The sequence below is a fragment of the Canis lupus genome, chromosome 3 (genome assembly GCF_011100685.1).
Source record: "Canis lupus familiaris isolate Mischka breed German Shepherd chromosome 3, alternate assembly UU_Cfam_GSD_1.0, whole genome shotgun sequence".
Classification (NCBI taxonomy): Eukaryota; Metazoa; Chordata; class Mammalia; order Carnivora; family Canidae; genus Canis; species Canis lupus.
Genome location: NC_049224.1, coordinates 62,042,264 through 62,068,513, shown reverse-complemented (window position 1 = coordinate 62,068,513; position 26,250 = coordinate 62,042,264). Strand labels below are relative to the sequence as shown.

General features: G+C 49.8%; 1 protein-coding gene across 8 annotated transcripts; it reads right to left on the bottom strand.

Moving 5' to 3' along the window:
- Positions 1–1,362: 1,362 nt before the first annotated feature.
- TNIP2 (TNFAIP3 interacting protein 2) lies at positions 1,363–25,579 on the bottom strand. Of its 8 annotated transcripts, none has more exons than XM_038533234.1 (7): positions 25,292–25,399; positions 10,953–11,155; positions 6,719–7,006; positions 5,075–5,164; positions 4,380–4,646; positions 4,097–4,216; positions 1,363–2,109 (listed from the first exon to the last, which is right to left on the bottom strand). In XM_038533234.1, the coding sequence occupies exons 2-7, from the start codon at positions 11,004–11,006 to the stop codon at positions 1,846–1,848; spliced, it is 1,083 nt and encodes a 360-aa protein (XP_038389162.1). In that variant the 5' UTR covers positions 11,007–11,155; positions 25,292–25,399; the 3' UTR covers positions 1,363–1,845. The 8 variants fall into 8 exon arrangements, with proteins under 8 accessions (XP_038389162.1, XP_038389164.1, XP_038389161.1 ...); XM_038533236.1 differs by lacking the exon at positions 25,292–25,399 and adding an exon at positions 25,008–25,160; XM_038533233.1 differs by lacking the exon at positions 25,292–25,399 and adding an exon at positions 11,767–12,445.
- Positions 25,580–26,250: the final 671 nt, after the last annotated feature.

Here is a 26,250-nt window from a genome sequence, read left to right as displayed (position 1 = left end):
CTTTTTGTCTTTTGTCTTTTGTTTGTCTTTTATCCAGAATCACTTCCGTATGTAGTACAGATTTCTTATTTCTTGTAGGGCTGTCTGTTGGGATATAAACTTCATTACCTTGTAACTGTCTGAAAATACATTCCTGCTGCCTTGATTTTTCTTAAAATTTATTTTCAAGCTCAAACTCACAACCCCAAGATCAAGAGCTTGTATGCTCCACCAACTGATCCGGCCAGGTGCCCTTCTAGTCTTTTCTATTGCATATTGCACTCGTGACTCGTACAGCATAAGGCTTGAGATTCTGCTGCCCGTCTCTGGAGAAAATTGGTTTTCATTACAATGGATAGGTGATTTACTGGTTGATTACCTGAACTCTAATGCCTTTTTGGAGCAAGGGCTATTTCTGTTTTGTCCCACTGTGTCAACTTTACTCCCAAGGCCTGGCCCTCCCAGAGTTTCAAAGGAAAACCTGAAGTGTTTACTGAGCCCTAAATTCAAAGCTATCACCCCATAATATTCGTTCACTGAAATGTCTGCTCAGTTCCTTCTCTGTTTTCCATCTGCTGTTCTCACCCCAGAATCCTTAGGGTCTTGCTCGAAGCACACACAATTTGGGGTCAGCCAAGGATCTGAGGGTCCCCCTTGTGTGGCTCCCTTCTCTGGCATATCCCCATCCTCTTTCCTGCATTCCAGTGTCCACAAACTTACACTTCCTCAGTTCAGGAAGACTGAGGCTTTTCTGCTACAGCCTAGCCACCCTGTGCCACACAGGCCAGATCTTTCCCAGCTGGGCTCTTGGGGAGAGGGGTGCACAGGGAGTCCCAGAGGAAGTGATGCCTGGACTCTGACTTGAGGACTTAGCCAGATGGAAGGGTGAGCTCCTGGGAGGACAGGAGTTCAAATCCCAGCTTTGTTATTCAGCTCTTGTGTGACCTTGGGCAAGTGATTTCACCCTGCTGTGTCTCATCTCCCTTTTCTGTGTTGAGGTTGATCATAACACTTAGGTTCTGGAATTGCTAGAAGTAAACCTGGCACACACACAGCACAGTGCCTCAGTCTCCCCTCCCGCTACCTCATTCCTGTCTCCTGACCCTCCACACTCATGTCTTGCTTTGTGACTCCGATGTGCTCTTAGCAGGTACCTGCTTCCTCTCACCTCATTCCCAGCCCATGACTCCACACCCTGGGCTGGGGCTTAAATCAAGATTTAAAGATTTATCCAAAGGTGAAGCTGGGCTGGCGCCAGGTCAAGTGGTCTCTGACAGGCGGCAGACATACAGGAGTGTTTCTCCTTACCGGCTGGTTTGATGCCCACCCCACTGGAATACGTTGGTCCCTGCACCCCGACCCCCAGAATGCATTCTAGAGCAGTCACCAGAGCAAGTGCATTTATTATGAAAATAAGTGATTGTGAAATGTCTCTGGACTTGCAGATATGTGGCAAAGGCATTGCAGTGCAGTTCAGTGCAGACACATGGCTCTGTGGTGGCAGAGACCAGCCCCAGGTGAGAGGTATGGCCAATGTGCTCAGCTCCGCAAACCTCCTGGTCCTTAGTCACCAGAACAAGGCAGGCCTTCACCCTGAGGCCCCCACGTGTGGTCCCCGCAGGCAGCCAGCTTTTCCCGGCAAGCCAGAGCACACCCACCGGCAGGCTATGCGGGGCCATCATGTGGGCCTGGAGGGCCTGGTCTGACTGTGCCCTGCCTTGGTCTTGGCCCAGCTGGAGGGCCACACTCCTTCCCAGGAGCACATGCCCCCCTAGAGGTTCCCTCTGACCTGGTCTGGGCCCCGATATCGAGGGATCTCTAACCCCCGCGGGAGGTGCCCCGGCACAGCAGCCCCGGCCACAGGGCTCACTGGCAGCACTCAGCCACATGCCTGAAGAGCTCCTCGCCTTGCTCATCGCCGAAGCACTGCAGACAGTGAGGGCACTGAAGGTCCCCCTGCCCTCTCCGGGTTGTTCCAGGACACCTGCCCTCGGTGGGCAAGTCCAGCCCCTGAGATCCAGTCCCAGTCCTCCGGCCACTAGGTGCCACGAGCTCCAGAGCATCAGTCTCTAAGTACTTGGGGGTTCTGTTCCCTGTATGAATCCGGCAGGAGCCTGGTTCCCGGCGGTCCTGGGAAAAAGCCAAGGGTCCAGTTACATGGGCTGCATAGGAGACCAGAAAATCACATATTGAGTTCTAGCATTTGAGATATTTCTTCTGAGTGGGGTGTGTACCCCTCACCCTGCTTCCTGGAGTAACCCAGAGCCCAAATATGGCCGTGCTCCATGAAGAACCAGAGCGACCACATGGACACTCCTGCGCACTCTCGTGAAGGGACCCACACCTCTGGGGCAGAAGGCCTGAGTGGCCCATCGGCCCTGGACACCAGCCCCCGATACCTCAGTGGAGAGGGAGTGGCAGAGCTTACAGTGGGAAGCTGGGCAAGCCGTATCCCAGCCACCCACCACACCTTCTCTGCAGGGCCCGGGATACTGAGTACTTGGAGCCCCCAAAGACAGGAGTGCCTCAGACAGTGGCCTGCAGTGCTCGTCACTCTCATTCAGGAACTTCGTTCCAGCTGGCTCTGCTGCTTCGACTTCACATCTGAATTAGGATTTTCCACTGTGGGGCTAAGGCTCACTGCCTGCACCCTCACTCCTGCTCCAGGTCACCCAGGGGCTGAGCAACAGCACATGCTCCCCAGTGCTCGAGGGGCCACGGAGGCCACTTAGTGCACACAGCCGGTCCCCACCAGACCTGGAGCCAGTTCTGGTCACTCCTATCAGCCCTGAGTTGTTGGGAGGCTGCCAAGGACCACAGCATTAGTGACCTTTCAACTCAAGAGCAACATGCTTCCAGCCAGAAACCCCACAGGCAAAGCCAAGTCACAGGAAGACCACCCTCACCCAGCTGGAGGGTGCTCCAGGGGACCAGGCCGTGTGCACTAAGTGGCCTCCATGGCCCCTTGGGCACTGGGGAGCATGTGCTGTTGCTCAGTCCCTGGGTGACCCAGGGCAGGAGTGAAGGTGTGGGCAGTGAGCCATAGTCCCAGTGCAGAAAAATCCTAATGCTTGGGTTGAGGGTCCTCCAGTGTGCATCCCTCAACCAAACTCCACAGTCCTAGGGCCTTAGGAGAAGCAGGAATTTCTGATGGCGGCCAAGAAGGCTGCTGGGGCTGGTGAGGCCCTCCTGCCTCTCTCTGGGGGCCTGCAGATGTGGAGGGGACACAGACATCAGCCACGGTCCCCACCCACTTCACCCACAAGTAGAAACAGCTGCCTTTGTGTAGGCACACTGCTATGGACTGGTCCAAGAGCGTGAAAGCACGTCCTCCATGGCTCCCTGTACCTTCCTGCCGCAGGGAAGCAGAATCCACCAATGAACCCCAGCAGCCATAACACAGGGCAGTGTGGACAACTAACACTGCCCACAAGCCAACCAGAAGGGGCAGCTCCAAGGTCCGCTCAGCATCCCTGCTCCACCAGCTGCCTCGATCCCCAGAGGTGCCCCAGTCTGTGTCCAGATGGAAGTTCTTTGAGGGGCCCAGGGTTCACTCTGGGGCCAGAGGTATGTTGGGTACTGGCAGAGGGGCTGAAGAAACCAAGCTTTCCTGGGGTTTCCGCAGAGCACTGAGCAGGTCTGGACGCCAAGGGGAAGAGGCGGTGGGTGCCATGCGTCCCACAGTGAGAGACTGTCAATTCTGATGCCTGCCAGGCCTGTCTAAGTGGGGTGGAGGGCCCACTGGCCCACAAGGCCCAACTCCATGCACGAGGCCCCCGCGCCATGAGCTGGGGGACATCACTGGACACCTGGGGCCTCAGCATCCACATCTGTGGAATGGGCTAACCAGGGTCCCCACCTCACAGCAACACAGAGGGCAGGACAGGCCCCATAGACACAACTACCTCTGCCACCACACCACCATGCCAGCCTTCCACACAGTGCAATGGAGGTCCTCCACCACCACGTCCCAACACCTGGCAGGACGGCTCGGGCCCACACGGGGAAGTAGAGTCTGGGGCCATGACAAGTGTCTCAGGCTAGCACTCAAAATTCATGGAAAGAAAAGTGAGAGAAACGCTGAGCCTAAATGAGGAGAAAAGCCTTCGGGCCCTACCTGTGTCCAGGACGCCTGTTGCCGCAAGGAAGCCACCTGTTCCTCGAGCTCCTGAATCCTGCCCTGGGCCCGTTCCCGGTCTGCCCTTTCTGAGGTAAAATCATCCTTGTACGCGAGAATCTGAAAGGAGGCCAGACGCTCCACAGTTATGGTGCTGAACCATTTCAGCCCAGGAAGGAGAAAGTCCCCACCCACCCCTGCTGCCACTTGCCACGCGACTGACCGCCTGTGCCCCCTGCAGGCAGACGCCCCGCTATGGCCACCTGGAGCCCCGAGCGGCTACCTGCTGCTCCAGCATCTGCACCCGCTCCAGTGCCGCATCACGGGCCCCCCTAACGGCCGCCAGCTCCCGCCGCCCATCTGCACAGGCGCGTATCCTCTCCTCCAGCTGCCTGTTGAGCCTGGAAATCTCCTTCCTCATCAGCTCAGGGCAGGAGGTCTTCTCGGGCTCTGGGGGGGCCTGCAGCCCCTGAAGCTGAACGTGGAGCCCCCTCACGTACTCGTCCCTGCTGGCATCATAGCGCTGCCACTTGGCATTGAGGTCTTCCACCTGAGGGGACAGAGCCACAGAGCTGTCCAAGGCGGCCGAGACAGACCAGGAAGCTCTGTTAGCAACAATTAGCTAATGAGTTCTTTCTGTAAACAGATGTTGCCTCACTTTGCTCAGATGTTCAGAAGGGACTCTGTGACCACCAGACGCACCAAGGCACGGTGCTGACGTCCACAAGCAACTGTCTTAAACAGACATGGACTCAGTAAATGCTCCTGCCTTAAAAGCTGCATTTGATAGAAATGTTTGCACCTCCTTTCTTGACCTACAAGTTAACTGGTGGGGGGGACAGAGTGACAGCATGTTCTCTGCACCTTTAGACAAAAAGGTCAGGTCTCTGGGGACTGTGTCAGCCCAGGTAGCCCAAGGGAGACACCAGCCCTGAGCACCACCAAGGGTGGGATGAGTGAAACAGGACAGACACTCACATGAATCAGCTTCTGTCTTAACAGGCGGTTTTCTTCCCGTAACTTCTCAATAACGGCCTGGACAGAGGCAGCACCACCTGTGCACTCTGGCTGCAGAAGGAAGGGACAGGGGAAGACGCCGTGTTGCTGAACATGACACACACATCAAGAGGGGAGGAAGCTGGACCTGGAGACGGAGGCCACAGATGGTGCAGGTGTGCATTTGGGAGAGGAGTAGAGCAGAGATGTGGGAAGGTGGGGTGGGGGTTGGGGGGCTTGCTCAGGCCTCGCCCAGACCCCACCACCAACTGGACAGCCTGGTGTACGGTCTCCCATGGCCTCAGATTCTCCATCATCACAGGAGTCGGAGCACAGGCACTTTGTCCCACGATGGAACAGAGGACATGCTGGCCTCAGGCCACCTGGCGCAGGCCTGGCCAGGAACCAGGCTCACTCCTCCAAGCACACCACACCATCACCTCTGCAGAGTCAGGGTCGACCTCAGGGGTTCCACATGCAGCAATTCGACCCACACCACGTTCACACCAAAAGCCAATCCCTAACCAACTCTGACAGTGGTGGGCAGACCTAAGCAAAAAGTCTGGAGAAGTCCATCTGAATCCGAGAAATTCAGTGCATTTAACAGAACAAGGGGCTATATGCTGGTGACATTGCTTTTGAGAATTCCCCATGAATGATAGAGGAAGTGCATGTTCTCACCAAGCAGGACGGGAAGCCCCGGGTGACTCAGCAGAGTCCCAGGGTGGGAAGTTACACTGGTTTAGGGGCTGCACTGGCCTCACTGCAGCCCCAGGCCAACCATCCTGTGTAGCTACTTCCAGGTCCCCACAAGGAAATGACACAGTGACTCAGAGTCGAATGAGCGTGCCCGCTTCCTCCCAGACAGCACTTGTCTTTTGGCTTCTGAAATACACGAGTGTTCTTTCTGAGGTTCCCTTTTCATGGAATCCCCCCAATGGGGATGGGTGGTTCTCAAACGAAGGTTCTCCCCACACAGGCTCTCAGTGAAGATGCTGCTAAGGAGCTGGGCAGCCTATCCCCTCTAGAACATCACAGAGTGTGTTTCCACATGAACGTGGTGGCAGCCCCAGAGAGCCACCTAGAAAGGACCCTGCTTTGCACACCCCCAGCCAGCTATGCAGGAGGACCAGGGCACAGCCAGTGCTGCTCCACTCAGACATGTGGATCTACAGAAGGTTGGCACCCACTGCCCTTTGTGGCAGGCTAGGGCCTGGCTCCTGTGCATGAGGCACGAAGAGGGGCTGCCTTCCCTGATGTGCAGTCTGCTGATCTGGCTGATGCTCAAGCACTTACACTTGCTCAGACCAGGCCTGCACTGGCTCTGCCCTCTTGTCCTCAGCTCAGTGAGGCTGATGAGGCCACAGTGCACGCAGCGTCCAGGAGGGAGGGGCTGGTGAGACAGGCTGCCTTGCTTTCCTATCACATACATACTACATGTTCCATCATTCTAGAAGAAACCCCTGGATAGGTGGGCTTTGCCACAACAGCTGGGTCTCAATACTGAGAAGAAGTGGGCTCTGGGCGCCCCGATTCCCGTGGCTGCTGAGGGATTCTGCAGCCCCCAAGCAGTGTCTCCCTGCAGAGGCCTTCACCACCATCTACACACACATGTACAGGGCCTACCTCAGGACTCTTCCTCCTCAGGTCCCCCTGAGCACGCTGTTGTTCATCCAGACACTTGGCCAGATGCTGGCACATGTGGGCGGTGGCAGCCAGAGTCCTCCTCAGCTGATGGGTCTCATCAGCCAAGGAGCGGCACAGAATGTCACTGGCAGCCCGGGCACGTTCCTTCTCCGCCACGCTCCTCCGCAGCATTGCGACTTCCTTCTCTCGCTCATGCTCCGGCTGGCTCATCAGCTGCTGTGTCTCCTTCTCTTTTTCTTCTAGTTGCTCAGAAAGTCTCTCAATTTCCTAAGAGGAAGATTTTAAAGCACATTTATTTAAAGAAGCAAGGTCAGAAAAATGTTCACAAAAAGAAAAATTGGCATAGACATGCCATCACTAGACGACAGTCATGATTCAGAGGTCAGCTTCTGAAGTGTAATTAACTGGAGTTTTCAACCTCAAATGGTCTTTCTGAAAGTTCAATCTAAAATTCTGTTTTCACAAGTAAGTGCACAATTTTAGATAGTACATCAACAAACAGTAAAAGTGTGGCACATCCATATGCTTCTTTATAGGGAAGCTAGAACCCACAGTGGGCGAGCCCCATGAAGTCTGTGTGTCCTGTCCCCTGGCACTTGGAATGTGACTTTATGTAGAAACAGGGTCCCTGCAGATGTAACCGGTTCAGAGGAAGCCATCCTGGATGGGAAGAGGCCCTGATCCAGTGACTCTCGTGCTTAGAAGATGAAGGAAATGTGGACAGACACAAGGCAGTGCGATGACAGAGGCCACAGATGGAGAGGTGAGCTGCAGACTGCGGGAGCCAGGAAGCTGGAAGAGGCAGAGACAGAGCCAGAGCCCTGCCCACACCTTCAGCTCAGGCTCTGCCTCTGGGAGTGCGGAAGACTACAAGGCTGGTGAACCAAGCCCTGTTGATGATGCTTTGTCACAGCAGCAATAGGAAATGAATGCACCCAACCACGGTCACCTCTTAAAAAAAAAGTTCTTAAAATTACAGTCTGCTTTCTGTCTGGCCTTAATTTTTGCTTTTCCGTTCACAGGGCCCTGCAATGCCTGCAGCGAGAGGAGGAGGGCAGGGCAAAGAAAGCAGCCTGCAAGTGGGAAGGCAGCATCAGGTGGGAGGAAAGGGCGGGAGAGGAGAGGCCAGGCTTCCAGGAGAACATGCAGGCAAGCAGGGGGTCCCGGCCACGGGCATGAGGAGAGACAGATGCCAGGACCCTCAGCAGGAGGAGAGGCTGGGCCATGTTACCAGAGGGCCCCTGGATGAGTCTTCTCTAACATGTGTTAGACAAAAACAAAAACCATGCATGATTATAACAAATTCAGGGAATTCTGTGAAAATCTAAACCCCTCTTTTCCCACCTACCCTCCACCCTGAGTGCCACTTTCCAGAGGCAGCTCATCACCACATGGGCACTTATCTTTCCAGGATGTGCACAAGCATCCAAAACAGCAGCCTTCACACACAGATAGGGCCTGCATCGGCATGCTCTTCACCCTGCTGTCCTCCCCCACACCCACCCTCCAAACCCCCATACTACCTCTGCCTGCCCCTTTCTTTCCCCACCCAGCCTAGAAGCACACAGCACATTCTAGGTCTGTGGAGCAGCCTTCAACACACAGACATGTGGCTGGTGCACACACCTCCACAGGAGACATGCCCCAGAGTCACACGCCAGGCCATCTTAAGACTGGATTAAGAAATAAGTGGTGGAACTCGGGGACATGGCCAGACACGGTGTCACACTGTGCACCTGGCGAGGAGCCCAAAACCGAGATTGTTGCCTAACGTGTCTGACACCCATGTTCCCTCATCCCCCCGCAGATGTCTGCAATTCAGGGCACCTCTGCTGCACAGCTTGTGAAGGCCATTCCTCTGACTTGTCCGCCTCAGGACTACTCTCTGACGTTACCCTTGAGTGCAAGCAAGCCTTTCTGGACTGAAGGAGGAGGAGGCCCCTCCCTGAAAGCTGCCTCATCAGCATCGGTACCTCCTCCCAAGAGAGGGCCCTTCAGCTCAAGGCTGGTGCCACAGGACTTGGAGGGGCGGGGCCTGGGGGCCGAGTCCATATAGCTGAGAACCAACCATGTGGCCTCCTTAACATAAAACTCAATAGACAAAAAAAAAAATCAATAGACAAGAAAAGTCCAAATCTGAGGGTAAACTCAGACCATTCCTGTGGCCTTGAGCCTAGAAACATAAAACTAGGCCTCATTATTAGCCTGGAATTTTTCTTTAAAAACTGACCACTTTTTAACAGGTCTCACAAGCTGAGCCTTCTCTGTGTTCTTATTGTCTGGACAGTACTTACTGCAGGAGCCTCGCCCTCTGATGTGTCGGCCCCCTGGCCTGGCCTCAGTTTCCCTCTGCCTACATGACAGCTTTGGTCTTGCTTTTTTGCCCCTGTGGAAGGAGGTCCTGAGGGCAGTGACCTATCTTTGCCATGCTCCTTGATCTTAGACTGCTCCCCTCACATTGGGCCCAGAAGTGTGTGCAGAGTGAACAGATGGTGCATAAAGAGGTATGACCTGAGATGCCATTTCCATTAAAATGTCAAAGTTACTCAAATTAGCATGATGGAGAAATGTCTCTATCCTTGTTGGTATCTAATACTGAAGTTTATTCAGGGTAAATACATCTCAATGTGTGAAACAGACAACACATTACAAATATATGTAATAGGACTACAGTTGGGAGTCCTATAAACAATACCCATAGAGGCTGGTCTCCGGGGGATCATTAGCAAACAACCACAGTGACAGCAGGAGCAGCTCCTGCTTGCTCTGCCCTCACTCCGTGCCAGCCATGCAGTTTCTACACATCCTACGAGCCAGCTTCTGCCGTCTCTCCCACTCTACAAGTAGGCCAACCGAGGCTCATGGGATCGGTAGCCACTGGAGTGACGGGTAAAGAGGCCACCACAGCCTCAATGTCCTCCTGGAGGTGGAAGGGCTTCAGGCGAGACCTGAATTCTAAGCATCCTTCCTCCCTGGTCATGGAGACAGTGGGAGAAACAAGCAGCCGTACAAACAGTGGGGCACCCCAGCTCAGGGGGCTCATGGAGCTTCCCAAGGGCATGCTCCATCTCCACACTCTGGCCCAGGGCACCAGGCCCAGTCCCATGTGAATACCCAATAACTGTCTAGGAGTAGGACTGGGCATGAAAAGGGTCAGGATCCGGACTCTCTTCTCAGCCTGCTCACGATACAGACACAGAAAAACCACAGACATGTGGCTGACTGCAGGGGTGAGGTTAGTTCTGAAGGACTCACCAGCCTTACTTTTGTCTTCAAAACCAGCTTTCAGGGACGCCTGGGGGGCTCAGTCAAGTGTCTGCCTTCCATTTAGGTCATGATCTCAGGCAGGGCCCTGGGATTGAGCCCTACTTTGGCTCCCTGCTCAGTTGGGAGTCTGCTTCTCCCTCTACCTCTGCCTCCACTTATACTAGCCCTTTCTTTCTCTCTGCCTCAAATAAATAAAATCTTTATTATTTTAAGATTATTTATTTATTTATTTATGAGTTATGAGAGAGAGAGAGAGAGAGAGGCAGAGGGAGAAGCAGGCTCCATGCAGGGAGCCTGACGTGGGACTCGATCCCGGGACTTGAGCATCACGCCCTGGGCCGAAGGCAGGCGCCAAACCACTGAGCCACCCAGGGATCCCCTAAATAAAATCGTTAAAAAAGCTTTCAAACATCACTTTAGAAAGAACCTAGTTCACCTGGAGGCTTGCTGGGGATATTACCCTACTCTTCTTCATAGCTGGGAACCTCCCAGAGCTAGAAAAACAAAAGCAAAACCACTAGAGGGTGGTGCAATGCACAGCAGGGCAGCCCCCAAAAGCATCCTCCCACCAGCAGCATGAGGGGCCCCAGGTTTTTGGCACTCTGCTTGCTCTGAAGTTGGACAGAGAGGTACTGACCAATCTGGCCAAGGGCCCTTATGTAATCAGAAAAACACAGACCACCGCTGTCAGAGAGCAAGGCCTGTCCTAGAATCCCAGCTTTATATACGTACACTGCACAGGAATCAGCACATGGGCTAATGTCTCCCACTAGAGCCTTTTGCTGGAACCCACAATTTCATGGCTCCATCTCAAGATACAAAAGTAGGAAGAATTCTATAGTCTGTGGATCAACCTTAAAAATAAAAGGCACAGCCTCCCGGCCCTCATCCCCATCCGTATTAGTGTGTTCAGACTGCCCTAACAAAGTCCACAACAGAAATTTACTCTCTCACAATTCTGGAAGCCAGAAGTCCAAAATCCAGGTATCAGTAGGGCCATGCTTCCTCCAGGGCAAGAAGGAAAGATCCTTCCTGTCTCTTCCAGCTTCTGGGGGTTGCCAGTAATCCTGGACTTGTAGATGCAGCACTTCAATCTCTGCCTCCATCTTCATGAGGCCTTCTGATAAGGACACCAACCATCAATCCACCCTAATCCAGAATGACATCATTTTAATGTCTTGCATCTAGTAAAGACCCTATTTCCAAAAAAGATCCCACTCATAGGTTCCAGATGGAATGAACTGGGGGCGAGAGGGACATGCCCAACCCAGTGCAGTCCCGTCTCTCTCTCCTTCCTGCACATCCGTAATAGGCGCCCATGTGCTGCTTGCAGCCCAGCCCCTGCTGTCCCTGTGACCCACCCTAAGAGGACCATAAGAGAACAAGAACACAGGAATTTTAGGAAAGGCCAGTTAACTGAGACTTTACCATAAGTGCCAAACAGATGTACCCTGGGAAGCAGTGATAGGAGAGCAACATGTTTCCTCCCCTCTGGAAGAGCATGGTGGAAGAGCAAGGCAAACAAAGGACAGAAGCTAATGCAGCTTGGAGGATTCTGGGAAGACGGTGGAAGAGGAAGCACCAGGACTCTATCTCCCACCTGAAAAACAGCCGCACTGACAGAATCCATCTGATGTCACTGTTCTGTAAACCGGAATTCTACCGAAGGATTGCAACTTCCAGGGGAGGACTTGGCCATTTGGCTGAGCTTACTTTCAACCCCTTTCACCCCAGCCCATCCTCCACACCCAGCCACCCACCTGTGTTTCTGCAGCAACTAGCACACATCTTGCAGGAGCCAGGATGGGCCAAAAAGAAACTGTCCTCCAAACACTGGAAATCTGTGCTCTGATCATTGATTGTCCCTTCCTATCACAAAGGTGCAGACGCAGAGAAAGGAAGCCACTTTGCTCCCCTATGGTTGCAAAGACCCTCTCCAGCTGAAGCAACCTGGACATTCAAAGGGAGGGAGCCCGTTCCCCCCACTCCACTTCATTTTTCTCTTTTCCAACCCTCAGGAACCAGACACTAGGGACAAGGACATTCAGGCCTGTTGACATACAGACATACATAAAAATACACACGCACATACACACACACACACACACAAAATAAAGACAAGGACATTCAGAAGCAACTGCATATAAAGAAGAAATTATAAAGTGCCCACATTTGACCAGGAAGAGGCATAGGCTCAGAAGAGACCTGAGCAAACCTCGAGATATCCCTCAGGTTGATCCTTGGCACAGAGACAGCCTATAACAATCAAAGAAAAAACATAAAACCTTCAAGAAGGGGGAGAATCTGATTTCTAGACATAAAACATTATTAGATCCAAATGTCCAATTCTTAACAAAAAAATCACAAGGCATCCAAAGACAAGAAAATATGGCCTATTTAAAGGAAAAAAGTTAAAATAAAAAAATTAATTACTTAAATAAATAAAGGAAAAAAGTTAAACAGAATTATCCCTTTAAAAGACCTGATGGGGCAGCCCAGGTGGCTCAGCAGTTAAGCGCTGCCTTCAGCCCAGGGCATGACCCTGGAGACCCGGGATCCAGTCCCACGTCAGGCTTCCTATATGGAGCCTGCTTCTCCCTCTGCCTGTGTCTCTGCCTCTCTCTCTCTCTCTCTGTGTCTCTATGAATAAATAAATTTTTTAAATCTTTAAAAAAATAAAAATAAATAAAAGACCTGATGGCAGGCCGTCAGGACAAAGACTTTAAAACAACCATCTTAGGGATCCCTGGGTGGCGCAGCGGTTTGGCGCCTGCCTTTGGCCCAGGGCGCGATCCTGGAGACCCGGGATCGAATCCCACATCGGGCTCCCGGTGCATGGAGCCTGCTTCTCCCTCTGCCTGTGTCTCTGCCTCTCTCTCTCTCTCTGTGACTATCATGAATAAATAAATAAAATCTTTAAAAAAATAAAAAAAATAAAAAAAATAAAAAAAATAAAAATAAATAAAACAACCATCTTAAAAATGCTCAGAAAATGAAAAGATGTGGAAAAAGTTAAGAAAGCACTATATAAACAAAACGGAAATATGAATAAAGAGACTTTTTAATAAAAGATTTAATTTATTTATTCATGAGAGAGAGGCAGAGACACAGGCAGAAGGAGAAGCAGGCTCCATGCAGGGAGCCTGATGCAGGACTCGATCCCGGGACTCCAGGATCATGCCCTGAGCTGAAGGCAGATGCTCAACCACTGAGCCACCCAGGTGTCCCTAAAGAGACTTTTAAAACCTAAAAAGAAACCAAAAGAGGAACATGATCCCAGGGTCCTGGGATCAAGTCCCACATCAGGCTCCCCACAGGGAGACTGCTTCTCCCTCTATTTCTCTGCCTCTCTCTCTCTCATGAATAAATGAAATCTTTAAAAAAAAAAAAAAAAACTCCCAACAAACAAAAGTCCAGGATCAGATGGCTTCACAGGTGAATTCTACTAAACATTTAAAGAAGAGTTAGGGAACACTAGGGTGATTCAGTCAGTTAAGCGTCTGACTCTTGATTTCAGCTCAGGTCAGGATCTCAGGGTTGTGAGATCAAGCCCTGTATCAGACTCTGTACTGTACCTACTTAAGATTCTTTCTTTCGGGCAGCCCTGGTGGCGCAGTGGTTTAGAGCCGCCTGCAGCCTGGGGTGTGATCCTGGGGACCCTGGATTGAGTCCCGTGTCGGGCTCCCTGCATGGAGCCTGCTTCTGCCTCTGCCCCTCTCTTTCTCTCTCTGTTTCTATGAATAAATAAATAAAATCTTAAAAAAAAATTTCTTTCTTTCTCTCTCTCTCTCAATAATAAATAAAATTTATTTATTTTTTAAAGATTTATTTATTTATTTGTGATGGGGGGGGCAGAGACACAGGCAGAGGGAGAAGCAGGCTCCATGCCGGTAGCCCGACGCAGGACTCGATCCCGGGACTCCAGGATCGCGCCCTGGGCCAAAGGCAGGCGCCAAACCGCTGAACCACCCAGGGATCCCCATAAATAAAATTTAAAAAGACTTAGTACCTCTCCATCTCAAACTATTCCAAAGAACAGAAGAGGAAGAAAAGCTTCTAAATTCATTCTATGAGGCTAGCATGCCCCAGATACCAAAACTAGATAAAGACACTACAAAAAAAAAAGGAAAACTATAGATAAATGTCTCTGATGAACATACATGCAAAAATCCTTAACAAACTTTTTTTTCTTAACAAACTTTAGTAAACTAAATCCAACAATAATTTTTTTAAAAAAATCTTTTACCCTGATCAAGTAGGATTTACCCCAGGGATCTAAGGGTGGTTTAATATTCACAAATCAATCAATGTGATACATATTAACAAGAGAAAGAATAAAAACCATATGATCATATTGATAGATGCAGAAAGAGCATCTGACAAAGTACAAAATTCCATTCATAATAAAAACTCTCAACAAAATAGGTTTAAAGAGAACACACCTCAACATAGTAAAGGCCATATATGAAAAACCCACTCTAATGTCATATTCAAGTGAAAACAGAGATTTTCCTCTAAGATCCAGAACAAGTTAAAGATGTCTACTCTCACCACTTTTATTCAACATAGTACTGGAAATCCTAGCAATAGCAATCAGGCAAGAAAAAGAAATAAAAAGCATCCAAATTGATAAGGAAGGAAAAAAAGTAATCATTTATGTCCATGTGTGATTCCACAATTTGAAGGGCAAGAACTGGACCTTGATAATCTTTGCATTCCCCTAGGGTAGTGCTTAAAAGAATATGTAGTTGACATTTTATAAGGTAATGAAGGTAGTCACAATGCCCCCAATTTAACTTTACAGCCACTTCCTATGTTATTCTCTATACTCTTCACTCTAATTCTACTGGATTAACACTGCTCCAAAGCCCGGTACAACAACCCTGACACTATACATGCTTGTGAAATTAATATACTAGACTCAGTATTAGGAGAAATGGAAAAACATAACCCACGATGCCTGCACATACACACTCCATTCCATACAGAAGATGCTCAATAGGGCAGCCTGTGTGGCTCAGCGGTTTGAGCGCCTGCCTTCCACCCAGGGCGTGATCCTGGAGTCACAGGATCGAGTCCCACGTCAGACTCCCTGTATGGAGCCTACTCCTCCCTCTGCCTGTGTCTCTGCCTCTCTCTCTCTCTGTGTCTATCATGAATAAATAAATAAAATCTTAAAAAAAAAGAAGATGCTCAATAAATAAACACTTAAGTAGCAATGGTAGGTGATATTCACATCTTCTGAGTACCAACTAGGTGCAAAGGATTATGCTAGGTTTTCATATATGTTAAATCACATGTTCCTCACAACACAAAACTCATAATGTACTATATAACCGTTTTATACATTTTCCACAAAGGCAATTGATTATTTCTACAATCTCTATTTTCTCAACTAGTATATTAGCTTCTTTTTTTTAAAGATTTTATTTGGATGCCTGGGTGGCTCAGATGGTTGGGCATCTGCCTTTGACTCAGGTCATGGTCCAGGGGTCCTGGGATCGAGCTGGGCTCCTCCTTGTTCAGCACGGGGTCTGCTTCTCCCCCTACCCCTTCCCCCTGCTCTTGCTCACTCTCTCTCTCAAATAAAGTATTAAAAAAAAAGATTTTCTTTCTTTCTTTATTTGAAAGAGAGAGCACATGACCAGGGGTTGGGGGTGGGGGAGTAGCAGAGGTAAAGGGAGAAGTAGGCAGGCTCCTTGCTCAACAGGGGGCTCATGGGGCTCTATTCCAGGACCCCAAGATCATGCCTGAGCTGAAGGCAGACACTAAAGTGACAAGCCATTCAAGCACCCAGTATATAATCTTCATAAAAGGTAGGAATCTGCCTTTCTTGATCCTTTCTGCACTTCCAGGACCTATCAAAACATCTGGCGTAGAGTAGGCATTCAACAAATACCTAATGCATGAATGAATAAATACACAAATATTCCTATGATCTAGGTCTTGTTATTTTAGTTTTACTGATGAGAAAATCAGAATATTAAGTGACTTCCCCAAAGTAACATAGCTAGAAAGCATCAGAATCAGATTTAAAGTATACTGTTTTTTAACACTTAATGTAACAATTGCTCCTCATTGATGCACAATAATGAGGAAGTATTATAACCCAGAATACTTCTACAAATCCCTTGGGAACCTCCTAAAAGGAAACTTTAGCAAGCTTCATCAGTTTCTTAAAGACCGTGAAAAGGTGATGCTCATAACTAAGGTTATCCCTGGCTCCCAGTTTGCTGCAATGGACTGTTTACAACAGCCTTCTCAGCTCCCTCTTTCTTCTATAAAAAAGCATTCCTCTTGTTTATTGTCTGCACTTGCCTATGGTTTTGCTGTAGTTTGCATGAACTGTAAATCTCTACTATCCGGAATAAACCCATTTTTGCTGGTAAAATAACACAGTTTATTTTTAGGTTTAACATTACCCAAAGTGATCTATAGATTCAATGCAATTCCTATCAAAATCCAGATGATTTGCTTTTTGCAGAAATAGAAAAACTCATCCTATATAGAATATAGAATCTCAAGGCACCCCAAATGCCCAAAACAATCTTAAAAGAAGAAAAAAGGAACAAAGCAAGACTTGTACTACCTGAATTCAAAACTGATTACAAAGCTACAGTAACCAAAACAGTGCGATACTGGCATAAAAACAGACATTTACACAAAGGGAATGGAAGAGTGAGCCCAGGAATAAACCCTTGTATATAGGTCAAATGGTTGTTGACAAGGGCTCTAAGACCATCTAACAGGAGAAGGATAATTTTTTCAACAAACGGTGCTAGGAAAATGGGACATCCACATGCAGAAGAATAAAGATGGACTCTTTATTAAACACCATATAAAACAATTAACTCAAAATGGGTCAAACACTTAAATGTAAGACTTAAAACTACAAAACTCTTATAGGAAACATGGCAAAAGCTTCACAATATTGAATTTGGCAGTAATTTCTTAGGTATGACACTAGGGCATAGGAAACAAAAGAATTTCTCTGTAGCATGTGACATTGTTTGACAGCATATTACCCACAGTAGAACTTCTCTCAAATTTGGAGTCAGTCCTCTCAAATCCGGCCACTTTGTCAACCAAGTTTATGCAATATTCTCGATCCTTGTCATTTCAACAATCCTCACAGCCTCATCATCAGGAGTAGACTCCATCTCAAAAAGACACCTTCCTTGCTCCTCCATAAGAAGCACTTCCTCATCCGTTCAAGTGTTCTCCTGAGATGGCAGCATTTCCGTCACCCCTCGGGGCTCCACTTCTAGTTCTCCTGCTGTTTCCAACAAATCTGCAGTGGCTTCCTCCCTGAGCACTGGAACCCACTTCTTCCAAACTCCTGTTAGTATTGATATTGATCCATGGGAATATTTTCTTAGTGGCATCTAGAATGGTGAATCTTTCCAGAAGATTCTCAATGTACTCTGCCCAGATCTAGCAGAGGAATCACCATCTAGGGCATCTAGAGCCTTGTGAAATGTGTTCCCCAAGATGACTCCTTGCTCTGTGGGCTGCAGTATGGTGTTAACAGGTGTGAAAACAACACTAATCTCTCTGTACATCATCAGAGCTCTTGGGTGACCAGGTACAATGTCAATGAGCAGTTAGTATTTCGAAAAGAATCTTTTTTTTTTTTTTTTTTTCTGAGCAGTAGGTCTCAACAGTGGGTTTAGGATATTTGGTAAACCATGTCGGAAACACATATGCTGTGGTCCAGCCTGTGTTATTCCATTTGTAGAGCACAGGCCGAGGAGAGGGAGCCCAATTCTTAAGAGCCCTAAGAATCTTCAGGATAGTAAGTGAGCACTGGCTTCAACTTAAAGTCACCAGCTGCATTAGCCCCTAACAAGGGAGTCAGCCTGTCCCTTGAGCCTTTGCAACCTGGCCCTGAGGACTCCTCTCTAGCTAGGAAGTGCTACTAGATGCCAACTTCTCCCCCAAATAAGGCTGTTATGTCTACACTGAGAATCTATTGTCAGGAACCACCTTCACGAATGATCCTAGCTGGATCTTCTGCAGGACTCGCTGCAGCTTCTCCATCAGCACTTGCTGCTTCACCTGGCACTTCTTTCCTTAAACCTCAGGAACCCACCTCTGCTAGCTTCAGACTTTTCTTCTGCAGCTTCCTCATCTCCCTCAGCCTTCGTGGAACTGAAGAGAGTCAGGGTCTTGCTCTGGATTAGGCTTTGGCTTAAGGGAACACTGGGGCTGGTTCAATCTTCTATCCAGACCACTAAAATTTCCTTCCTGTCAGCAATTAGGCCATTTTGCTTTTCTTATCATTCATGTGTTGGCAGGAGTAGCGCTCTTAATTTCCTTCAAGAACTTTTCCTTGGCATTTGCAACTTGGCCATTTGACACAAGAGGCCTATGTTTCGGCATCTCTCAGCTTTAGACATCCCCTCCTCACTAAGCTTAATCATTTCTAGCTTTTGATTTCAAGTGAGGTATGTGTGACTCTTCCTTTCACTTGAGCACTTAAAGGCCATTACAGGGTTATTAATTGGCCTAATTTCCATATCATTGGGTCTCAGGGATGAGGGAAGAGAGGGAAAGATAGATGGGGGAATGGCTGGTCAGTGGAACAGTCAGAACACACACATAAAAAAAAAAAAAAAGAACACACACATATTAAGTGTGCTGTCTTTTATGGGCACACTTCATGGTACCCTAAAACAAGTACAATAGTAACATCAAAGATCACTGAACACACATCATATAACAAACAATAATAATAATAATAATAATAATGAAAAACTTTGAAATATGAGAATTACCAAACTATGACACAGAGACATGAAGTGAGCAAATGCTGTTAGAAAAATGAGGCCAGTAGATTTACTTGATGCAAGGTTGTTACAAACTTACTTTCTTTCATTCATTCTTTCTTTCTCTTTTTTTCCTTTTTTAATAATCTCTACACTGAATGCAGGGCCCACAACTCTGAAATCAAGAGTCGCATGCTCCACCTACTGAGCCAGGCAGGTGCCCTGTCACAAACTTTCAATTTATAAAAAGACTAAGAGCCGAGCAGCACAATAAAATGAGGTATGCCTGTAGAGTATTCTTAAAACTCCACAACAACAATATAACCAATTCAAAAATGGGCAAAGGACTTGATATTTCCTTTTTTTTTTTTTAAGATTTTACTTATTTATGATAGTCACAGAGAGAGAGAGAGAAAGAGAGAGGCAGAGACACAGGCAGAGGGAGAAGCAGGCTCCATACAGGGAGCCCGACGTGAGATTCGATCCCGGGTCTCCAGGATCGCGCCCTGGGCCAAAGGCAGGCGCTAAACTGCTGCGCCACCCAGGGATCCCAGGACTTGATATTTCCTAAGAAGATACACAAATTGCTGATAAGCACATGAAATGATGCTCAACATCACTGATCATTAGAAAACTGCAAATCAAAACTACAATCATTTTGTATTAAATCACCACATACCCATCAGGATGGCAACTGTAAAAAAAAAAAAAAAAAAAAAAAGAAAAGAAAAGAAAACATGGAAAATAACTAATGTTGGTGGGAACATGGAGAAAATGCATCCCTGTGCAATGCTGGTGGAAATCCAAAATGGTGCAGCCACTGTGGAAAAACAGCATAGTGGTTCCTCAAAAAATGATGCAGAATTACCCTATGATCTACCAATTCCACTTGGCACATACCCAAAAGAACTGAAAGCAGGGTCTCAAAGATATGTTGGTACACACATATCCAGAGCAGCAGTGTTATTCATAATAGCTGAAACATGAAAGCAACCCCATGTCTATCAACAGATGAGTGAATAAGCAAAATGCGATATATATGTACAATGGAATATTATTCAGCCTTAAAAAGCAGGAAATTCTGGCACACGATACAACACAGATAAACCTGCAGAACATCATGCTGAGTGAAATAAGTCAGTCGCAAAAAGATAAATACTGTAGGATTCCACTTCTATGAGGTCCCTAGAGGAGTCAAGTCACAGGGACAGAAAGCATATTTGCTAAGCGTGGTGGCTGTGAGGGCAGGAAGATGGGGAGTTACAGTTTAAAGAGCATAGAGTTTCAGGTTTACAAGAGCAAAAAAGGTATGGAGATAGACAGATGGTTAAAAACCAACCAACGACACAGCTAACACAGCCCACTGTAAAGGATGAATGCTGCTCCACTCCAGAGAAAGCACGGCAGAACAGGGAAAGGCAGGCCAGAAGGGAGAGGAAGCTGGTTGGCAGCACCAGGCAGGACCCATGAGGCCAGCACCCGGCTAGTAATGAGGTGGTGTTGAGCAGTTATGGGCTACAGAGTGAATTAATACCATTATCCCAAAGTCTTAATTGGAAGGGCTTTGTAAAGTTACCCACATGGGCCTCGTGTTACAAACAAGGGAAGGTCTTGGGTCTTCCTGTGGTGGTAGAGAACCAGAATCCTCAAGATTGATCTGGCCCCATCACGTGCTCTCTGTGCTCAGCCACAGATGCACAGGTCACCGGGCAGTCCCTGCACACCTGAGGACACAGCCTCCGCATCCTCTCTGGGACCCTCAGTCTCTACCAACCCAGAGTCCCTGCTCCTAATGTGCTGGCTGACTTGGCCACTGATGAGACCAATCTATTGATCAATTCTTCTCATTGTTTTCACTTTGCACAGTGTGAAATCTCTCCATTCCTCCACAGGTTCTGTGACAGACCCAGACAGGTGGAGGAGTGAGCCACAAACATTTAATCACGTAAGATACCAGATTGTTAAAAATGCTTCTTAAATAATTAAAAATCCTAAAACGAAACCTATATGTCAGGGGTAGAGGACCACATAGATCTAGGACTATAGATCCACTTGTCTGGGTCCTGGTTAGAGGCTGTGGGGCCTCAGGATGCCAGGGCTGACCACCAACAGCCTCCACACTCCAAGTAGAGTCCTGCTACTTGCAGGTGTGTGTAAGCTGGTGGTGGGTATGATGCACTCTGGTCCCTGCTCTGCACTCATCTCTGGTGCCCACGACCAAGCAACTTCTGAATTTTCCTTCTGGGACACCTGGGTGGCTCAGTGGTTGAGCACCTGCCTTTGGCTCAGGGCGTGATCCTGGGGTCCCAGGATCGAGTCCCACATCAGGCTCCTTGAATGGAGCCTGTTTATCCCTCTCCCTGTATCTCTGCCTCTCTCTGTCTCTCATGAATAAATAAAATCTTTTTAAAAAAATAAAAATAAATAAATTTTCCTTCTGAGCTGATGAGTTATGAACCACCTTCCCCAGAAGAGGGAGAGCACTTCAGTGAGGTAGACATCTAGCTTCTAGAAGCAACTAAAATGATGCAGATGAGAAAATACTTGCAACGTGACATGAAGATGTACAGACAACATGATCTCAAGCAAGCCCAGTATGTACATACCCTGTGTGTAAAGGAAAAACAGGGAGGATGTATGCCAATAAATTAACACTGGTTAACCCCACACTGTGGGATTTATAGTGGCTGTTATTTTATTCTTTATTCTTTCTGCTGTTTTTCAGATATTCAAAATTACTTTTATAGTAAAAAAAAAAAAAAAAAAGGAGGGTATGTGTGCAAGTCTCTTTTTCACTCTAAAGCGTGGCTGTAGGGCCAAGCCTAGAAATGAAAATTGTCTTTTGTAGCTACTCCTTTTGCAGACCTAGTTTCTTTCCTGGGACAACCCAGATAATAGCTATGGCCCAAATGCGGCACTAGAGTCCACCCAAAGGTGTGCAGCAGCACTTCCCAATTGCTCTTAGGACAAACACTGCTACTCTTGCTCCTAGACTGGGCGTCTATGGTACTTCACAAAGACAAACATAACACCAACAGCAGGGATGAAGAGGAGAGAAAGTGAGATTTAAGTCTGTTATCCAACACTCACAGGCACCGCAGCCCCGTCATCACTCCCAGCAGAGGAGGACAGTTACTACTGAAAGACTCATTTACGACTGAGGTTGAATGTTGCCCCAAAACATAACCGGGGTTCACATGGCCCAGAACCCAGCATGAACACATACACACCAGGAGCCTATGCTTGTGTACTACACATACACAAAAACCTCAGAACCCAATGTCTACACACACAACACAGAATTGAACACACACATGCACAGAACCTTCCACATGCATGCACAATCCACTAAGAACACAATACAGTCACAACCCTCACACCCAATGAGGGGGCAGACTTCTTAGAGCCCAAATACACACCCGTCAGAATTCCACACAAGCAGATACCCCTCAGACCTAACACAAACACCCCTAACAACTAACAAGGACCCACATCCCTTACACCTACTAAGAATGACATTTTAGAACCCAAACGAGCACACATACCTCCCAGAATCCACCACAGGCACACAAACTTTCCTCTGAACCAACATGGGAGCTCCTCCTCAAAACCTAATACACAAAACTTCATAACCAATAACTCACCCCTCGTCCCAACACAAACAGAAAAACACCCTCAGAACCAACATGGACACACAAACTTCAGACCCAACACAGGCATACAGACCTCTCAGAACTCAACACGGAGCACACACCCTCTTCCAAATGAACATCTACTCACACCCCTCAATACACAACTTGGGCACAACAATTCCTCAAAATCCAACATGAGTGCATACACCCCTCAGACACGACACAGGCACACACACCTCAAACCCTACATAGGCAAACACACATCTCAGAACCCAAAACGAGGATGCACACACCTGAGACCCAACACAGGGGCACAAACACACCTCAAAATCAACAGCGGTACACAACCCTCATCCAATATAGGAGCACAGCTTTCATAACCAACATTCAACATACACACCCCAGACTCAACACAGACAGAACACTTCTCAGAAACCAACATGGACACACAACCCTCAGAACACAATACTGGCATACACAACCCTTAGAAAAAACATGGATATACAACCACCGGACCCAACACAGGCACAGCGCAGGAATATACATCCCTCAGAACCAACATAAACACACAAGCCTCTGACCCAGACAGGCACACAAACTCCTCAGTAGCCAACACAGGCAAACACACCTCACAAACCCACATGGGTGCAAACTCCTTGATGCCACCACAGACACACTACTCAGAACCAAAACAGACATCGTGGTACTCTCTGACCCAACATGGGCGTACACACCCCTCACAACAAACATGGGAGTATAACACTCTGAAGCCAACATGCATGCACAGACCTCAGAACTGACACAAACACCTCAGACCTAAAATGGACACACACACCACTGAGAAGCCACTGAGGTACACATCTCCTTCGGAACCCAACATAAACACAACCCCTTAGAACCTAGGCAGGCACATTATCTCTCAAGTCAACTCAGACACAAACCTGAAGAACCAACATGGGCACATAACCCTTAGACCTGACACAGGTACACATGCCCCACAGAACCCAAGAGGCACACACACTCCTCAGAACCAACACAGACACACGACACTCTCAGCCAGCCAGGAAGCACATCCTTCAAAACCTGACACATGCACACACCCCTCAAAACCCAGGACGAGAGCACACTTCTCAGAATCAACACAAATACACATCCTTCATATGCAACATAGAGACATGTCAGAAACAACAAGCACAAAAAAAGAAGAAGAAAAAGAAGAAGAAGAAGAAGAAGCAGCAGCAGCAGCAGCAGCAGCAGCAGCAAGGACAGACAGCCCTTTAAAACCAAATGGAGGGATCCCTGGGTGGCGCAGCGGTTTGGCGCCTGCCTTTGGCCCAGGGCGCGATCCTGGAGACCCGGGATCGAATCCCACATTGGGCTTCCGGTGCATGGAGCCTGCTTCTCCCTCTGCCTATGTCTCTGCCTCTCTCTCTTTCTCTCTCTGTGACTATCATAAATAAATAAAAAATAAATAAATAAATAAATAAAACCAAATGGAGGGACACCTGGGTGGCTCAACGGGTTAGCGTCTGCCTTCCGCTGAGGGCATGATCCCAGGGTTCCGGGATCGAGTTCCATGTTGGGCTCCCTGCATGGAGCCTGCTTCTCCCTCTGCCTGTGTCTCTGCCTCTGTCTCTGTGTGTCTCTCATGAATAAATAAGTTCTTTAAAAAATAAATAAATAAATAAATAACCAAACGGAACCCAACCCTCAGACCTAATATGGGAGCACACCCCTCAGAATCAACACAAACACGCACCCCTCAGACCCAACAGAGGAGCTCACACCTCAGAGCCTAACATACACAAACACCCCTCCCACAAAATCCAGACACATACCCCCTAGCCCTCAGATCCCAATGTGAGTATCATACGCCTCGACCCAACACGGGAACACACACCTTCAGACCAACAAGGACTCACAACCCTTAACATGAGCACGCCCCTCTGACCCAACACAGGATACACTCCTCAGAATCTAACACACTCACATACCCTCAGAATCAACAGGAACACACAACCCTCAGACCAAACCAAGCATACACTAACTCCTCAAAACCCGACGGGGGCTTACACACCTCAAAACCAAAAGACGTACAACCCTAATGCCCAACAGCGCTTCATATACACCCCTCAGAACCCGCAGAGTCACACAACAGGTAAGCCTGACACAACCTTCAAATATAAATGGGCACACAGTCCTTGACACAACCTGGAGCACACCCCTCAGAACATAACACACACACACAACCCTCAGAGCCAACCGGCACAAACACCCCTCATACACAACCACCCTCAGGTCCAATGGGACACAAATCCCTCGAACCCAGAATGGGCACAAACGCACAGACGCAACACCGGGGTGCACCCTCACCTGAGGGCTGGCAACACCGCCCCCAAACCTTAGACCCCGAAGCGCCACCAAGGACGCACAACCCTCACACCCGTCAGAAGCACGCTAGAGCGGAGTCCCGACGGGCAGGAGGAGCTGTCCCCCTCCCGCTCCTCCCCGTCGCACACCCGACAGGGGCAGCGGGACGGCAGCGCCCAGGACGGCGGGCTTCTGTCCAAGGAGCCGCCCCTCCTCGCTCGGCGGCCTCACCTACTGCAATTCTCTGCTCCTCCCGAATAAACCTAGTTTTGCTGGGAAACGACTGGCAGCCTCAGCTTTAAGGGGAAGGCGTCCGCGTGCGTCCTCAGAACCGACAGGCTGACGCGGGAGCGCCCGGGGAGCTGCGCGGCGGCCCCGACAGCCCTCCGGGCCGGCCCGCCGCCCTCGCTCTCGAGCCCGGGGCACCGCTGCAGACCTCTCAGAGCCTCCCCGGGGCTCGCCCCGTCAGTCCCCGCCGCTCGCCCCGGAAGCGCGCTCGCCCGCCGCGGCCGCACCTGGCGCAGCGCCGCCTCGCCGGCGCCGCCCTCCCGCTGCCGGAGCTGCTCCCGGAAGCGCGCCACCTGCTCCAGCAGCGCGTCCACGAGCGAGGGCGCCGCGTCCCCCTCGAGCGCGGCCAGGCGGGCGCGGAGGCGCTCTATGAGGGCATCCCGGGCGGCCAGCTGGTCCTGCAGGCGCCGCAGTCGCTGCCCGGCCTCGTGGTACAGGCCGCAGAGCGCCGCCGCCGCCGCCGCCGCGCGCGCCGCCCCCTCCTGCCCCCCAGACCCGGCGCCCCCTGAGGCCATGGCCGTGGGCCTGGACCGCCGTCCGCGGGTGCCGCCGACTTCCGCGCCCGGGCTGGGCGGGCGCCGCACCTTCCCGGAACTTTTCCCGGCGCGCCCCGCCCACCGCCGAGAGCCCCGCCCCGCACACAGCGACCGGCGTGGCCCGGGACCCGCGGAAAGGCCGTCCCAGACCCTCCGCCAGCCCGGCCCCGCCCCCACCGCCGCCCGGCCCCGCCCATGGCGACCGCGTGGCCCCGCCCCCTGCCGCCAGCCCGGCCCCGCCCCTCCGCAGGCCCCAGCTTTGTGACCCGGTGGTCCTCCTCTGAGTGGCAGGCTTGTCCCAGAGGCCCGGTTCCCTCCTCCTCCAACGTCGGGGGAGTTTTCAAGGAGTCAGCGGAGAGGAGAAGCGAGGGTAAAAGCCGCCTCTATGCAGCCGCTGATAGGAGGGAAAGAAGGGAGTCAAGGGCGACCTCCAGTGCTGGACCCGTGCGCCGGTCGCATCCGCGACCTGCAGGCCAGGCTGGCCACGCCGAGCAACTTGAGCAGGGCAAGGTTCCAAGAGCGGAGCCCCGGGGGGTGCTCCCTCCCAGCTGCAGGGCAGTGGCGCGGAGCAGGGCGCTGCCCCGAGCCCGAGCCCCGCTCCAAGGTATTCTTAGAGCAGAAGGCGGAGGGAACTGCCCTGCTCTACCCTC

Coding starts and splice junctions, on each gene's coding strand:
- TNIP2 (XM_038533231.1), bottom strand. CDS start 25,579: ATGGCCTCAGGGGGCGCCGGGTCTGGGGGGCAGGAGGGGGCGGCGCGC. Junction 4,647..5,074: donor TAAGACAGAAGCTGATTCAT/GTGAGTGTCTGT, acceptor CTGTCCCCTCAG/GTGGAAGACCTCAATGCCAA. Junction 4,217..4,379: donor TGCAGATGCTGGAGCAGCAG/GTAGCCGCTCGG, acceptor GCCTCCTTTCAG/ATTCTCGCGTACAAGGATGA.